Here is a 16,299-nt window from a genome sequence, read left to right on the forward strand (position 1 = left end):
AACCTTTACGGAGATATATTACATGGCACAGGCAGCACAAAACATATTCCAGTTATGCCATACATACATTTATAAGCACCCCCCCCCATAAAGCCTTATGGGGTACACTGTCACAGCAGGTCCAACACAGGCGGGTCTGGCCCCTCTCCTCAACAAGGGCTCAGCTGCTGCTCTGGAGGTGAAAGGCTCTTGGTATCTCCTCAACCACCAGGCCTTGTAATGTCCTAGGGATGATGCCCCTCTGGGTTCCTGACCAGGACGTCGGTTATTCCTTCCCCTGAGACTCCACCCTTAAGATTGGAGACTGGCCACTTCCCAGGGCTTTGGGAGATGAGTCAGAGCTGCGGGACACCAGTGTGGTGCTGAAGTGGGCCAGCTACTGCTCTCATTTACCCGGGTGCAGGGCAGGAGTAACTCTACTGAATTCAATGGGGTTACGCCTGATTTTTCTGTGGAATATTCCAGTTGCTGGTGGTGGTTCTAACAGGGTTCCCACACCCAGGAAAGACAGAGCCTGCTCCCTTCCCCCACCTCGAGGAGCTGCAATCAGCTGTTTGTAATGTACCAGCAGCTTCCTCCCCCATGCGAAGGCTGCAGTGTCTGGAGCTGGGCGGGAGCAGGGAGGTGTTTGTGACATACAAGGCTCCACTTTCCCTCCACGTTCTTCATTGCTGTGTAGGTGGAATTGGACTGAGCTCCCCTCTGATGTGGAGAGATGAGCTGGGGGAACAGACTCCAGGAACAGACTGTGTTTCCGGAAGCACCTACTGTGCCTAGGAACTCAGCGGAGGGAACTGCTTTGACAAAGTGACCCCTTTTGGTGAGTGTTGGGTTACAAATCACTTTAGTGGGGAGTGCAGGGGAATGGCATGTTGTCACCCTGACTGTGTGAGGAAAGGGCAGCAGAACTGTGCGTAGCCTGCCCTGATTGACGCTTACTCGCTAAGCAGAGGGGTGGGGATGAAAAATCCCCGTGAGAGTGAGAGAAAAAGAGGGTGGGGGCAGATGTCTGTACCGGGGGTGTGGGCTCTGCCTAAAGACTCCCAGATGCCATTTGACCCTCTCCCTCGCCAGTGTGTAAAGGCAGAGCTGATCAGACACACTGGAGAGTCCTTGTTTTGTTGAGCTGGAGCTGAAATCACTGAGAACCAGGTCTAGCCACTGAGCCTTAGGGCCCATCTACACTTAACATGCTGCATCGGCACAACTGCACTGAGGCAACTGTGCCACTGTGGCGCTTTAATGGAGACGCTCTAAGCTGACGGGTGAGAGCTTCTCCCATCAGTGTAGTTAATCCACCTCTCTGAGGGGCGGCAGCGGTGTCAATGGTAGAGTCTCTCCTGACAACACAGCAGTGTCTACAAAGGGGTTCAGGTTGGTATAAGTACGTCACACAGGAGGCGGGTGTGTGTGGATTTTTCACCCTTCTAAGTAACATAGTTATACTGATAGAGGTCTGTAGGTCAGACCAGACCTCGGTTGTATACGTGGTGGTGGCAAAAGCAGCCAAGGCATTTCTTGACGCCATCTCCCCACCTCCCACCCCTCCAGGAGGAGTTGAACTCACATGAACGCTCTGAACTCTGGGCCTTCGCCAACCAAAGACAGCAACTGTGAGTGGGGGGCTTTAAAAGGTGGAAGGTTTGGTGAGTGGGGTGCAGGGGAGGCAAAGGCAGGTTCAAGGAGAATTTGTTGGACTTTCACACCACAAGGGGAGAAACTGAGGCAAAGGACACTGCCCAATATATTCTGGGGTAGGAGTTTGCTCGTGGCTAAGGCTACGATTATATCATGGAGGTCACGGACATGAGGCGTTTCCCCTCCAATTAGCTCTGCCCCCCAATAATCCCCACCCAGAACTGACCAGGGGGCAGGTAGCTCCCTAGCCTGATGGGGGAGGAAGGCCATGGGGCACCTGCCCCCCGGATGCATATGCTGGACCCTACCTGGTGAGGCCCCGCTGCCCGGGCCCGTCTCCTCCCTGAGGGGCTCGGCCGCGATGCTTATCTTCTTGATGCTGTGGAAGGGGATGGTGTGGGGGGTGGCGGCGTGTATGGGAAGGCCGTCTCCACCACCAAGCGTCCCCGGCTCTCCTGCGGCTGGTGGCAGGGGACCTCTGCAGTTGCCCAGCCATGGCAGGAAGAGTGGGGCAGTGGGGGACCCTAGACATCCCACTTGCCACAGGTGGCAGGGAACCGGAGCTCCCTGCTGCCGTAGGTGGTGGGACCCCCCCACAACTACTTAGGTGCCATGGGGAGCGGGGGACTTCAAAGTGGGAGAGTGGGGGTGGGGGACCCCGGAGCTCCAGCAGCAGTGGGCACTGAGCTGAACTCGCCTCCCCGTTTTGTCAGTATATTTTTGTCGTGAAAGTCAGGACAGGTCACAGGCTTCCATGAATTGCCCATGATCTGTCTGTGATTTTTACTAAAAATATCTTTGCCTTACTCATGGTCACAAGCTTTTGAATCGTGGTTGTGGGGTTTCCCAGATTAATGCCAGGTTCCTTTCCCCTTTTTATTAAAAGTTCTCTTTGTTATACACAGACTCAGTGCTTGGGAGAGGGAATGCATTGCCTCAGAGAGGTGCCTGGGGTGGTGTGAAGTTTTCCCAGATTACTGGGTGAGGGTGTGACGGGTTTGGTCACAGAGACCAGTTGGGACTGTCACCTGATGTGCTGAAATTACCTCTGAGCCTGTTTCCCCTGCCAGCTTGGGACTCCAGCTCCCTGCCTTGTTGAGTCAGACACGTTAACCAGCTGCAAGGGTCTGGGCCATGTCCCATAGCTGCAGACTAACTAAAAACAGCTCAGCTGTTTACCTATCTCCAGCACCCAGACACCCAGCTCCCAATAGGATCCAAACCCAAAATAAATCCATTTTACTCTGTATAAAGCTTGTACAGGGTAAATTCATAATTTTTTCGCCCTCTATATCATGGTATCAGGGATAGAGAGATATGCTCAGCTGTTTGCTCCCCCAGGTATTAATCATTTACTCTGGGTTTATTAATAAACAAAAGTGATTTTATTAAGCATAAAAAGTAGGATTTAAGTGGTTTCAAGTAATAACAGCCAGAACAAAGAAAGTCTCGAAACAAAATAAAACAAAACATGCAAGTCTAAGCCTAATACATTAAGAAACTGATTACATGTAATATCTCACCCTCAGAGATGTTCCAATGAGTTTCTTTCAACTTCCTATTCTAGGCCCAATCCTTTCCCCTGGTACAGTCTGTGTTAGATCCAGCAGATATCTCAGGTGGTAAGCAGGGGTTTTCTCATGACCAGCATCCCTTTGTCCTGCTCCACCCACTTTTATAGCTTTGGCACAAGGCGGGAATCTTTTCTCTCTCTGGGTCCCCACCCCTCCTTCTAAATGGAAAAGTACCAGATTTAAGATGGATTTCATTATCAGGTGAATGGTCACATGTCACTGTAAGACCCCCAGTCTCCATTCCCCATGGGCTGGCCCACACGTACACAGGGAGGCTTTCAAGTAACTAAGGCCGTTTACAACTGATTGTTTCTGGAGCACCCTTAATGGCCTCCACTTACTATGTTTTTCATCAGTGATACAGGTTTATATCTTATTCTCCTAACTCCAGATATCGAAATAACACATGCAAACAAATAGGATGAACACACTTAGTAGATTACAAGCTTTCTAAAGACACCCCACAAGGGCTATTTAGCATAAAGTATATTCCAGTTATGTCATATTCATGAGCATATTTCCATAAAGCATATGGAGCGCAAGGTCACAGGGGGCTCCAGCCGGTTCGGTTTTGTATTGGAACCCCTAGGTATTGAACCCGGCCCTGGTTGCTGCCGACTCCACCTGGCAGAAGGGTTCCACCTGTCAAGAAAAGCAGAAAAATGACAATAGGTTCCAAGGCCACTGAGAGTGTAATGTGCAAACTGACCGATTGTATATGGGAGGTGACACACAAAGCCCCTGGCTACTGTCCCATAGGGATAATGGAGCCAAGGGAAATTCTTCATGGTGCTGACTGCTCACTGGGGATGATCCGTCTGCACTGACAAGGTTTCATATCATTACACTGCAAGAGCCAATGCCTGCCTAGTCCACAGTGAGTGACCCCTGGAGCTCTCAGGAGAGCCAAGGGAAGGGAACGCGGAGGTGCCAGGACAGGACATTCTGTTCTGGTGCTTAAGACATCTAGGATACCCCTGGATAGTGACTGATTCTCACTAACACTTGCAGTGATGTTCCCAGCTGGCTCATAACCAATCCTGAGTCATTCGGGGGACCCAGCTAGAGATGACTGTGTCACAGGCTGGTACTGGAACACAGCAGAGGACCTCTTACCGTCTTGGTGCTGGTGGTGGGGACAGCAGACATGGATAGATCGGATGTCTGAGATTTCGTGCTGAACATTCGGAATCCCTTGATCCATCTCCTGTACTCCTCTCTCACCTGGAGAGTGAGGGACACGGTCACTGCACTATGTAACTAACGCTGAGAAGATCAAACATGGCTGGTGAAGGTGAAGGTGCTGGGTGGGCGCTAACAGGCTGTGGGCATTACCTGGCGATTGAGGAGACAGTGCACCAGGAAGATGAAGGGTCCCTGCAGGCTGTTGAGAATGAAGAATAAATACTGCATGACCACGGAACTTGTGAAGGGACCAAGGCCCCATGTGCAGCCCAGAATGAAAAACTGGGCGATGGCTTTAAAGGTCAGTAACCTGGATAAAGGCAGATGGAGAGATCCTGTTACAATAACCCTATGGAGAGTAATTGGGTCAGGAGGATCTGGGCAGAATGGGGTGGAGCTAACATCTCCGGCTTTCCTGTGTGGGACAGTGTCAATAAAAACACTGTGTTTATTTGTTCCCATGGATCCTAGATCTGCTGTTCCCCTCCTGCAATCCCTCACACCCTCCCTGTGCCAAGGACCCTCCAAACCAAGGCATCTGACCCTCCAGGATTTTTTTGTTGCCTTCTCACCTGTGGTCTCTGAGGGTGGACACATCTGCATTGAGGGAGGAGAGTGTTTTTCTGAGGATCCACAGAGTCAGGGCAAAGAATGTTATATTTATCTGTGGGAAGAGTGGGAAATATTTCCTGTAAAACAGCCCATCCGGGGCCGGTGACTCCAGCTGAGGCAGAGAACGATCCCAGGGGACCGAGCCAAACACTGTAGAACCGGGGATGGCTAATTACTGGTGGGAATCATTCCCTCTCCTGTAATATCCCCTGGCAGCTCTCGGTCCCTCCCCATGCATGGAGCTGACAGCACAGCCAGGGCTGAGGTGGCTCAATGGGATCACAGAGGCCAGATGCTGCTCAGAGTTAAATATGAAGCCTCTCCCGTAGAGTCAGTAGCAATTTTGGGTCAGGGAGGGATAGCTCAGTGGTTTGAGCATTGGCCTGCTAAACCCAGGGTTGTGAATTCAATCCTTGAGGGGGCCACTTGGGGGATCTGGGGCAAAATCAGTACTTGGTCCTGCTAGTGATGGCAGGGGGCTGGGAGGAATATGTAGGGACATTTGTTTCCCCCCGCCCACTAGAAAAACCACTGCAGAGTGCAGCCCTCGCCGTTCCTTGGGTCATTAACTAGACTAGATCACACTCTTGCTGTCTTCACTTGGCAAAACTCCTGACGTCCATGGGAGCTGTGCCCGACTAAAAGCTGTAGGCCTGGGGATACAGCACAGGGACTAATCCTGCGAGTAACCCAGTAGATGAGCCAGGTGGGACCTAACTGGGTTTTTCCTTGTATGTTATGGGGAGGGATAGCTAAGTGGTTTGAGCATTGGTCTGCTAAACCCAGGGTTGTGAGTTCAATCCTTGAGGGGGCCACTTGGGGGATCGGGGGCAAAATCTGTACTTGGTCCTGCTAGTGAAGGCAGGGGGCTGGACTCAATGACCTTTCAAGGTCCCTTCCAGTTCTAGGAGATAGGATATCTCCATAATTTATATTTATTTTATATACCACTTTCTCCTCCCTGCTTCACTGAAATCAATGGGGTTACAGAGGTGAGAGGAGAATGGGGCCCTGTGGTTCTGGGAGGTACCCACCAGGATTATGGCAAAGACTGGACCCAGGAAGCTCCAAAGAAAGCCTCTCTCCGGGCTTAGCCAGCAGCTAGCGGGAGGGAGGAAGAAGAAGGTGACGTTAATGGGATTACTGCCCTTTTTCAGCCCCGGGGGCAGAGAGGGGGTGTCACAGGGCAGCTGGCTCTCAAAAGTGAGACGGATCTCAGCCTGCCTGTGACATGCCCGACTCTACTGCGAGTAGCAGGCTAACAGCCCTCCCCATGTACCTCAGCATCTCCTGCTCTCAGCCACCACTTCCTCCTCCACCTCCTCAATGACCTTTCTGGTGGATGGGCGCAGTATTGCTGGAGGGCCAGACATGCAGCGGATGGACATTGGCCTCGCTGCACTGAAGGAAGTGGATCTGCCCTGATTTACACCAGCTGAGGATCTAGCCTGGGGTGTCTAGAACACGCCACGCCCTGTTTTAGTGGAGTCCCTCACTTTAGAGGGGGGATCCTCAGGGATTTGCACACAGGAAGAAGGTGCATTTGTTTCCTGCCCACCAGCCCCACAAATCCAGCCTGGGACCTGGGAGTCAAGCTGGGATCTTTCTGGCTTGTTCTTCTGCATCATCAGTGGGGTGAGCAGTGTAGATGTTTGACAGGTGGGCAACTCAACTGCAGCACTCGGGGCAGCTTAGTGTGATTGGGGATGGGAAGGGTCCCAGGGGGACATTCAGCTCCCAGGCAGGGTGAGCCAGGAAATCTAGGTTCAAGTTAGACCTGGGGTGAGCTGGACAAGCGCATGGAAGCCACATCCCAGCTCCCCTTCGGGATGGGCGCTGCACATACTGTGTGTAAAATCCGTAGCCTTTGTGATTCACTGCTGCAGAAATAGCCACCACCAGGGCTGGGAAGCCGTATCCGAACGGGTACATGAATCTCTTAATGAACCGGCTGGCGCTGGTGTAATTCACGACCTGCAGGTTCCTGACGGTGAGGAAGAGGTGCAGCCCCTCCAGCAACATCCAGGAGAAGCAGGCCAGGAAGAGGAAGTGTAGGAGCGCAGCAATGACAGCACACGCCACCTGGGGGAGACAGAGAGCCCGGGGACACTGCGGTGGGGAAGGGAAATGCTGAGTATGGGGGAGACCTGCCGGGGGGCGGGTCACACCGGGATTCTTGTTAGCACAGCTCTCCAGTCATAATGCTCCATGACCCAGAGACGGCAGGTTCCTCGTTCTATGGAGGGTCCTGCGGGTGCACATTGCTGATGCAGGAAGGGAGCAGAGATTAGTGGTTAGAGCAGGGGAACAGGGCTCAGGGGATCCAGGTTCTTTTCCCAGCCCTGCCACAGAGTCCCTGGGTGACCACGGGCAAGTCACGTAGGAGACGAATTGAGGCACAGGGAGCCTGTGACATAGGGATAGAACTGGCTGAACTCCAGGGGTTGGGGACACTCAGACCACTGTGCCCAGTGTGAAGGGGCCTAAGAGGCTGGAAACATCACCCAGAAACCCCCCTGTGCCCTGCACAGCCCAGAATCCAGGGAGCACAAAGGGGTTCAAAGCCACATGGCCCGGCCCTGCTGTGAGTGGAGAAACAGAGCAGGGGAGAATCGGGCCATAACTGATTGTCGCTCTCGGGCAACGGGTTGAAGATGAACCAGTGGAACACACAGAGGCAGAGGCAGAGCTGCAGGTGGAGGGAGGTGCTGACGTTGCGGATGGAGCGGCAGAGGAGGAAGGTGAGGATGGCGAGCAAGAGGCACAGCAGTGACAGAGTCAGTCCCACGTATTTGATGATGGTCAGTGGGTAATTCTCCTGTAACACAGCAAAGGGACAATCACCAGTGACCCCAGCCCAGCCCCCTGGGTTCCGACTCAGCCTTTTCCCCAGCAAAGCCTCCAGTGGCTCCATGGAGAGCTTTGCCCACGGCTGAGTGCGGAGCTCAGGGTCCAGCCGTGTGATCGAGTCTCACAGTGAGATACCGTCATTGTGGTGGGACCCATTAGGATGGCAAAGCTGGAGAGATGGTCACAGCTGCAGGTGGTGTGAGTGCTGTTCGTGTGCACGGCGGTGCAGCCATTTGGAGACCAGCTGCCGCTCTTGGCCACTACTTTCCAGTAGACGCAGAGAGCCTCGTCCTCCTGTTTTTTAGCCGCTCTACTAGAAGGATGAGGAGGATCGAGTCCCAGCAATGAAAGGAATAAACACAGGATTGCCCTTATCTTGGATGGGGTTTATAGGGGTCACCATAATACTAACAGCAAAGGTTTTTGTCTGGGAATTTCCATATTGGTGATAAAAAACACACGGCAAAATCCTCAACTAATGAAGGATGGATTCAAACGTACCCATGGAGAGAAATTCCTGTGCGTCAATTCTATTCCCTCGAACTCAGCGCTGGAGTTATTGCTGGGGCCTTAGAGCGATGGGAAGAGAGGAGCAGACGTTAGAGCTTTTCTATCAGATTTTCATCTCAACTCACTCCTGGCTGGGGGAAAATCCCCTTCTCTTCCCAGCCCCGATGGCTGCTCTCTGTCCACCTGCCAGTCCTGTGATGCCAAGAGTTTAACATACGGCTGCTACAAAACTCCCCCCCTTCCTGCCCGTGGGGGGAAGGGGGTCACACACGGCTGGGGGCGCACGGGGGGCGAATGACCATGGAGGCACCCCCCACCGATTGCAGGGGGCGTGGTCTGTCGGTCAGTCTTTCTGCTCCATCTAACCCCGCCCATTTAATTCTCCTTTATTCCTTGCTATTTGCAGTGCCCCAATCCCTGTGGCACAAACCCTCTCCCACCCCCCAGATTGGGGGGCCCAACCTTTTCCAGACCAGGACCCTGCTATCCCTTCCCTGCACCAGCCCTGACAGAGCGGGGTTAAGGCGGGGGCCCGATCAGCCAGTTAAGCTGCAAAGGGGAAGTGACTTAGGCTGTGTGCAGGGCACTAGCTAGAAGGAAGCTCGCCTGGGAGGGGACAGGTGGGGTTTCTCCCGAGGGCTGGGCCCAGTGGTGGGGGCCTGAGGCAAGGGGGGCTAGGGAGCCCCGAGGGGGGGCTAGGGGCCCCAGAGGAAGGGTTTCACTAGCAGGCATAGGAGAGAGGGGTCTGACTTTGAAAGGCTCCCCCAGAATGGGGATCACAGCGTGACCTGACCGGACGGCCAAGACACAGGGTAGCTGCGACTCTGGGAGCTGCAGTGGTGGGAGAGAAGAAAGGAGGTGCTGAACTGGAGCGAGTCGCCAGAAGGGGGCTCCACACTCAGAGTTACAGACCCCAGCCCGATGGGTCCCCTCCCCGTTCGGGATACACCCAGCACTACCCCGCCCATGGAGCACTAGGGGAAGGGTGGGTGGGCTGTGCCCAGGGGAGTGCAGGGGAATTGGGTGCTGTCCCTTTAATCTAGTTTCTTTGCTCTCTGGTGGCTCACAGGGGTTGATGGCAGAAGCCTGCAGACCCCCACATGCGGCCAGGCCCTGCACGGCTGGTAAACGGGTTGTTTGAAGCCAGCTGGATCCAGGGGATCCCCCTATTCCTAACACTGCGCAGTGAGCAGCGGCCCGACAACGTCCATTCCCGGACCCTGCTGTGACCCCCTTTAATAAGAACGTCTCCTAAATAAAACAAACACTAAACTAGAGAAGCGGGGTAGACAGCCTCCGTTCCTGGCTAAACCCCGGGGATTATTTTGCCCCATAACCGTGGGTTTGCCCTAGCTAAAAGAGTACTACTAAAGGAGGAGTTCTTTGAGAGAAAGCAGGAGCCCGGTGAAACTATCCGGGCATACGCGTATGACCTCCAGGAGAGAATGAGCAAAGTGGAGCGGCGAGACCCTTGACGAGTTCCAGACCCAGATATGATTCTAAAAGAGCAGTTGGTGCTGGGGCTCCGGGACGACTCCCTCCGACGTGAAATGAAGAGGAGGTTTAAAGAAGAGCCCAGTAAGAAGTTCCATGAACTCATGCAGGCTGCCATTATGTGGTCAGAAGAAGAGGAAGTTCCTGTGGCAGAGACAGCCAAGCCTAACCCCCGTACACGAAGTGGGGGCCTAGTGAATGCAGCTGCTGGGGAAAAGGCCCTCCCGCAAACAGAGATAACATTGGAAAGCTTAATTGAAGCTGTCCAAAAACTGGCAGTCCAACAGGGGGAGATGCTGAAAGTGATGACCGAGTTGATGAAAGAAAAAAATCCCATTAGTATGCCAAAGTATCCAAGGGCACCGGGATCCCGAAGAGCCCCACCGAAGGACGAGCTGGGAAGATACATTTGTTACACTTGTGAAAGGCCAGGACATACTAGCTGAGAATGTCCACTGAGAAGGAGAACAGAGACCCAAGCACTCGAAACCAATGGGGCACCAGGGGCGAGTGGTCCATCGACAGTAGAAGGCCAAGCAGTGGCAGAAGGATTCCTAGGCCTGTCTTCGTGGAAAATCCCTCTGCATACAGTGTTGAGAGGAACGTGGGCAGTGCCAGCATATCTAGCGACTTCTGTACGTGAGCATTTGGAGACCGTCTAACTGCTGAAGTATGTATAGCAGGGTGAAGACCAGATGTTTGTTAGATACTGGTTCAGAATTCACAACCATTACTGAGTCGCATTTTCAAAAATGTTTAAAGGACAAGGAGCTGACCATGCACAGCACACAGTTTGTACGTCTAACAGCCGTTAATGGACTGGCAATCCCAGTGGTGGGGTGCCTTGAAGCAGACATAGAGTATATGGGCCAGACACTGCCAGGAAAATGCATCTTCATCTTGAAAGACAAAGCCTCAAAAGGGAGCCATATGGGAGAAGGAGTCCCAGGGATTCTAGGAATGAACATCATTAGTGAGCTGAAGAAGCTACTCTTACAGGAGAAGGAACCAGGAGGATGAACCGCCACGAGCACTCTACGAAGAAGGCTGTGCTGAGTAGAGTACTGGCCTGAGTGGAGAGGCAGAGTCATTCCCTGGACCCCACAAGGCAGATTGGAAATGTTAAAGAGGGCAGAAAACGGAAGACCATTATTCCTCCTTGGAGAGGGAAGGTCCTTGATGAACACTGCTGTGTACCAGGAAATGCCAATAGATATCGAGCTCTGGTAGAGCCTACATCTGGGTCAAACCTACCTAATGGGCTCCAGCCAGCCAATGTACTGACTAGTGCCATCAAAGGAAGAGTACCAATGAGTCTTCTAAACTCAAGCATGACGGCTATGGAGTTGCAACCTGAGGAGGTGATCCCTCAGGTGAAGGTAACATTTGGGGAGAATGGAAATGAGCTACAGGTGACGAGGGAGAAGGGAGGACGAGTTACCTTTCCTCAAGAATGATGTAGTGGGAGACTGCCAGTTCCAGTTCGAGCGGCACGCCAAGGGCTGATTCCTGCACAGGTGGCTAACATAAGGGCATTGCCAGAGAAGCATCAAGAAGTCTTTTCTAAGGATGAGGTGACCAATTACGATGACCAGGTCAAAAGTCACCACGACAGGCTGGAGAGTTGCTCTCAGTACAACTAAAGTCAGCCCAAAGTGGGAAAAGGACTTATGATTGCAAGTCCAGTGGGGCTCTCATCAGATCTGGTGACTGTGTACCAGTTCGTAGCCATAGACACTGAAGATGTAATAAAATAAAGGACAAATGGGAGCCAACAACAATCCCGAACTGCCAGTGTACGCTAACCAGCCTGAACAAGCAGGTCCTGAGAGAGTAGTACATAGGGACCAGCTAAAGCGTTGGACTATTAGTCTGACCAGGGCTCGTAGGCAGCATTTTCTGAGGAGACTGAAACCAGTGGGGTAAACCCAAACCCTAACGAGAATGGCCAGATCCCTCAAACTGACCCAGTATTACCCAAGGACAGGGAACTAGAAAATATGGGTAACGAACCACCAGTCTTAAGAAGGTCCCAGCGAGCTAATGAGGGTGTACTGCCTGGTAAACTTACAGATGATTATGTTATTGGTTCTATGAGTGTTTTAATGAATACAGTTATGTATAGTATGAAGAAGTGGATGTGGAATGTTAAATATGTTAAATGTTCTTTTGATAATTGTTAATGGGTTTGTGATATAACGTGATGTGGGTTTCTGTTGTTGCCATGGGACCAGGATGTACTGGTGTGAATATTGTGGCTGTGGCAGAATTTTAGCAAGGGGGGGATGTAAGGGGACTGTCGCCCCCTTACTAACATTCAGTGGGGGCGCTTTGGTTGGCTGCTCCCAGCACTGAAAGAATGGGGAGAGGCCAATGCGCCAGGTCAGCCTCAGCCTCGGAGACTGATTGACAGGGCGGACAGGCTAATCAGGGAGTCCTGTCCTCCGTGCGAGCTGGAATTGCCTGGGTCAGTCAGCGTGGGGCCGAGCTAAGGAGAGAGCAGGGGCCCACGCTGAGCTGGGGAGCAGAGCCGGGCCAGATCCAGAGGGGACAGAAAAGCAGCCCAGGAAGCAGATCAGAGTTAGGAGCAGAGAAAGAGACGCCGCCCAGGGAGAACAGATCCGGTGCTGGGAGCAGAGCGGCAGCCACAGAGCCAGGTGTGGTGAGCAACTGGGGCCAGCCAAGGGGGGACCTTGGGCAAAGGGCCCAGCACAGAAAGACACCCCAGCCAAGGGCTCTTGCCGGCCAGACTGGGAGGGGGATCTTAACCCAACTGGGGCTGACGCTGGGAAGAAGGGTCCCACCACCCAAACCTGGAGGTGTGTGGCCACCAGCATTGCAAGTGTCCAACCCGCAGCATCCCTGCAGCACGGCCAGGGCCCGAGAAGGAGACCTGGGACCTACAAGGAACAGACTGTGAATTGCCCTGATGTCCAGAGACACTGTTTGTGATGTTCCCTGCCTCAAAGCAGGGTGATGTGTTTTCCTTTAACCTTTCCCATTTTCCTTATTCTTTCTTTAAATTAATGGTTAATTAAACAACTTGTATTTGCGTGAAATTGTATGAAATGATCAGTGGGTCAGGGAGGTGTCCAGTGCAGAGAGAGTACCCTGGAGTGGGGACACCCTAGCCCCTGTCCTAGGTGACCACAGCAGGGCTGGGGATTGAGCCCCCCAGGAATCCTGGGCCCAGCCTTGTCGGGGTTTACGAGGACTCTGCCAGACAGGAGAGTGGAAGGGGAGTCCTCCAGGGCAGGGAGGCCTCTGGGTAAAGGAGGTGAGAGTGAGGACTCAGATCCTTTCGCTAGCCCACTTCACCGGGGTAGTGCAGATGCCCGGAAAGTTCCCCACAATAGCGGGAACATTCCTCCGCTTACATTTTGACTCTTCCCAAATCTCAAATAGAGAAGGGAGATGGGGAGCTTCTGTTCTTCCCATCTCATAACACGAGAGCAAGGGCCAGTAAGGGAAGTGAGAAGAGGGGAAATTCAAAACTGAGCCAAGGAAAGGCTGTTTTGTGCAGGAGTCAGTGAGGCCAAGAATTTAGCAAGATTCAAGGAGCGACTGGACATTCCTACGGATGATGAGAACAGCCAGAGTGATCATAGTTAAAGGGCACAGACATTTGGGAAGAGAGAGAAAACCTCGTGCTGTGGGGCTTAAGCCCATCTGAGTATTAGAGACCAAGAAGTGAGGGCAGATGATCCCCCAGCTGCCACTGCAGGGCTCTTCCACAGTCCTCTGCAGCATCTGGCTCTGGCCCGTTGGAGCCGGGATACCAGGCTAGATGGGCCCCAGCTCTGATCCTGTCTGTGCTGTGCAAGTGCCAGCGTGACTTGTGTCTCAGCCTGGCCGGGGCCACGGTTTTACCTCTTCCGAGGCTGAGCTGCTCCCGGGGCAGACTGAACCGTGTAAGAACCGACCGGCTGCATCCTGTCAAGTGCTGCCTCCTCCGCCCCTCGACCCTGCAACACTCGCGGGTTCTCCTGAAAGCAGGAGAACGGCTCCGTGTTTCCAGAACCTGCTTTATTCCGGAAACGACGTACAATCGGGTTCCGCCCCCGAAGGCTTCCCAGAGTCCATGCGGGATGGGAACGGAGCTTCCAGCGTCCTTATCCATCCCGTCCTGGTTCAACTGGGATATTTATAGTGCGTAGCGCCACAGCCATGGTGCCAGGCGCTGTACACACATTCAGCCACAGCACAGCTGCTGCTCCAAAGCGCTTTCCCCAGCTCAGACGCTCTGTCAGCTGGAGAAGGGGCGCCATGCGCTGGGTTCTCGATGGTGCGGCCAGAGCTCTCCCCTCCCTCGGGCACACGGGTGTCCCGCGGCTTCCAAACTCGCTCCGAATTGCAGGGAGCTCTGAGATTGGGTGTCTCTAGGGGCTTAAGTCCATGGGGAAATTGACGGGAACAGCTCCTGTGGAATCGCTCCCCATCCGGACACTCTGGGTCTGGAATAATCAGTGCGCTTCCAAAGAGAACAGCGATCACCATCAATTCCCCCCGGGGACAAGCCCTAGGGATTCTCCGCACGGCTCCCGATACCAGCTATCCCCGGACAATCCCCGGGGCGCTGGCTGAGATACCTGTGGCGCTGATTTCTTCTTGTGCCTAGACCCGCCCCAGGACACTGGCTGGGGTTATCCCACGTGGCCGGGGGCTGGGCGCAGGAACGGCTGGGCGAGGTCTCTGCCAGGGGAAGCGTTTGAACCAATGGGCTCCTGAGTTCTCCCAGTTCGACGGGCCCGGTGCTCTGCCACCCCCAAACGGGGGTGTAAAAGGCAGTTTCCATGGGAACGGCCGGCTAGGACTTGATACAAGCTCTAACTACCGGCTGAACGTCGCAAACAAGGGCCTGGAACGCCCCGGCCACTTCTCCGGTCAGGCCGCCCTGGCTGCCTAAGGGGGCATAATGGCCCCCTTAGGAAACACCCTCCCATCCAGGGGGCTCCCTGTCAGTGTGGGGCTGGAAAAGGCTCTACTCCCAGCAGGGCCGGCTCCAGGCACCAGGAACTCAAGCACATGTTTGGGGCGGCACGTGGTAAGGGGCGGCGGGGGGAGCGTGGCGTGGCATTTCGCGGGGGGGGTGCTCCGGCGGCGCGATGCGGCGCTGGGGGGGCGGGCTCCGGTTGCGCGGGGCTTGGCGAGGGGGAGGCGCGGGCGCGGCGCTGGAGGGGGATTCCGGCGGCGCTCGGCCGGGGACGGGCTCCAGCGGCGCGGTGCTCGGCAGGGGGGGCAGCGCGGGGCTCAGCGCTCGGGGGGGTTCTGGCGCGCGGCGCTCGGTGGGGGTGCGGCGCGGGCATGGCGCTGGAGAGGGGTTCTGGTGGCGCTCGGCAGGGGGCGGGGGCGGGCTCCAGCGGTACGGCACGGTGCGGGGGGGCGGCGCGGGGCTTGGTGCTCGGGGGAGGTTCCGGCGGCGCTCAGCACAGGGGGGGGCGGGCTCCGGCGCTCAGCGGGGGAGGGCGGTGCGGCGCTCGGCGGGGGGGCTCGGGGGCGGCGCTTTTTTTTGCTGCTTGGGGAAGAGACTTCGGCCCTGGAAACAGCGATGGCTGGGTCTGCAAGACTGCCCTATCTCCAGAGAGCTCCTCCGCCCCCAGAGGAGGGCAGGGCGGGCAGCATGGCTAAGGGGCTGCTCCTCTAAACCCAGTCCCGGACTGGTGGCTTTTGGAACCGGGGAGCCAGAGGAAAGGGGGCCGAGCAGGCGAGCAGTTACCTAGAGCGAGTGGCTGGCGGCTCAGGAGCAACGCGAGCTGAGCCGGGCTACCATCCCTGCCCCCCACCCAGCAACCAGAGCCGCCCCCCAAAGAGCTCCCTGCACTGGGCGGGGGCAGGGGCAGGGGCGCTCTCTGCCCGCTGCAGGCTGCCGGCGCCTACAAGCCCCGCTCCTGCCTCTGTGCGTGCCTGGGGAGTGGGGCTGCAGCGCTCTGCAGGTTCCTGCCGGCCGGGGGCCGGCGCTGGGAGCTCAGCTGCGCTGCCCCAGGGCCCGGAAGAAGCGGGGAGCGGTGCCGGCTTGCCGCGGTCCCCCAATATCGGGACATAAAGTGCGTCCCGACCGATGTAAGGTCGGGACATGGGACAAGTCCCCTAAAATCGGGACTGTCCCGATAATATCGTGACGTCTGGTCACCCTACCCGCACCGAGCTGGGTGACGGGACCCAGGTGACCGGGCCCCTGGGAGCTTAACAATCACAGGCCTGATTCCCAGCTACGCTCAGGCGGCACTCGGCTGCTCTGGCAGCGGAACGGCCACTCGAGAATCCCCCACCCTGCAAAAGATGCTGCGTGTTGGGGCCAGCGACTGTCCCCGTCCTCTCCCCAGCACATCTCTGCAGCACAAGGAATTTGCTCCGTGGGTCTGTTTATTCCCCATCCAAGCGCCAGGCACAGGGGTGAGCCGGGCCCCATGCTCTGCTGGAGCAGGCGAGTGTCACG

At 55.2% G+C, this 16,299-nt stretch overlaps 1 protein-coding gene and 1 long non-coding RNA gene across 3 annotated transcripts; one reads left to right on the top strand and one right to left on the bottom strand.

Moving 5' to 3' along the window:
- Positions 1-655: 655 nt before the first annotated feature.
- Positions 656-11,707, top strand: LOC135977107 (uncharacterized). The gene is made up of 2 exons (XR_010594458.1): positions 656-820; positions 1,552-11,707. It is a non-coding gene; the product is annotated as an uncharacterized LOC135977107 (long non-coding RNA).
- On the bottom strand, positions 3,025-16,293 carry LOC101933492 (putative adhesion G protein-coupled receptor E4P). Of its 2 annotated transcripts, none has more exons than XM_065576185.1 (7): positions 7,633-16,293; positions 6,856-7,091; positions 6,044-6,110; positions 4,970-5,061; positions 4,548-4,596; positions 4,329-4,436; positions 3,025-3,854 (listed from the first exon to the last, which is right to left on the bottom strand). In XM_065576185.1, exons 1-7 carry the CDS (start codon positions 7,921-7,923, stop codon positions 3,798-3,800), a joined length of 900 nt encoding a protein of 299 aa, XP_065432257.1. In that variant the 5' UTR covers positions 7,924-16,293; the 3' UTR covers positions 3,025-3,797. The 2 variants fall into 2 exon arrangements, with proteins under 2 accessions (XP_065432257.1, XP_065432256.1); XM_065576184.1 differs by having other exon boundaries at positions 4,548-4,707.
- Positions 16,294-16,299: the final 6 nt, after the last annotated feature.

This window comes from Chrysemys picta, chromosome 22 (assembly GCF_011386835.1).
Source record: "Chrysemys picta bellii isolate R12L10 chromosome 22, ASM1138683v2, whole genome shotgun sequence".
Taxonomy (NCBI): domain Eukaryota; kingdom Metazoa; phylum Chordata; order Testudines; family Emydidae; genus Chrysemys; species Chrysemys picta.

Bases quoted from the DNA above. Each gene is read 5' to 3' on its own strand.
- LOC101933492 (XM_065576184.1), bottom strand. From the start codon at position 7,923: ATGGAGCCACTGGAGGCTTTGCTGGGGAAAAGGCTGAGTCGGAACCCA. The intron at 5,062-6,043 runs GTGGGTACCTCC...CTCTTCCCACAG, and splicing joins CAGTCTTTGCCATAATCCTG to ATAAATATAACATTCTTTGC. The intron at 4,437-4,547 runs GTAATGCCCACA...CTCACTCTCCAG, and splicing joins ACTGTCTCCTCAATCGCCAG to GTGAGAGAGGAGTACAGGAG.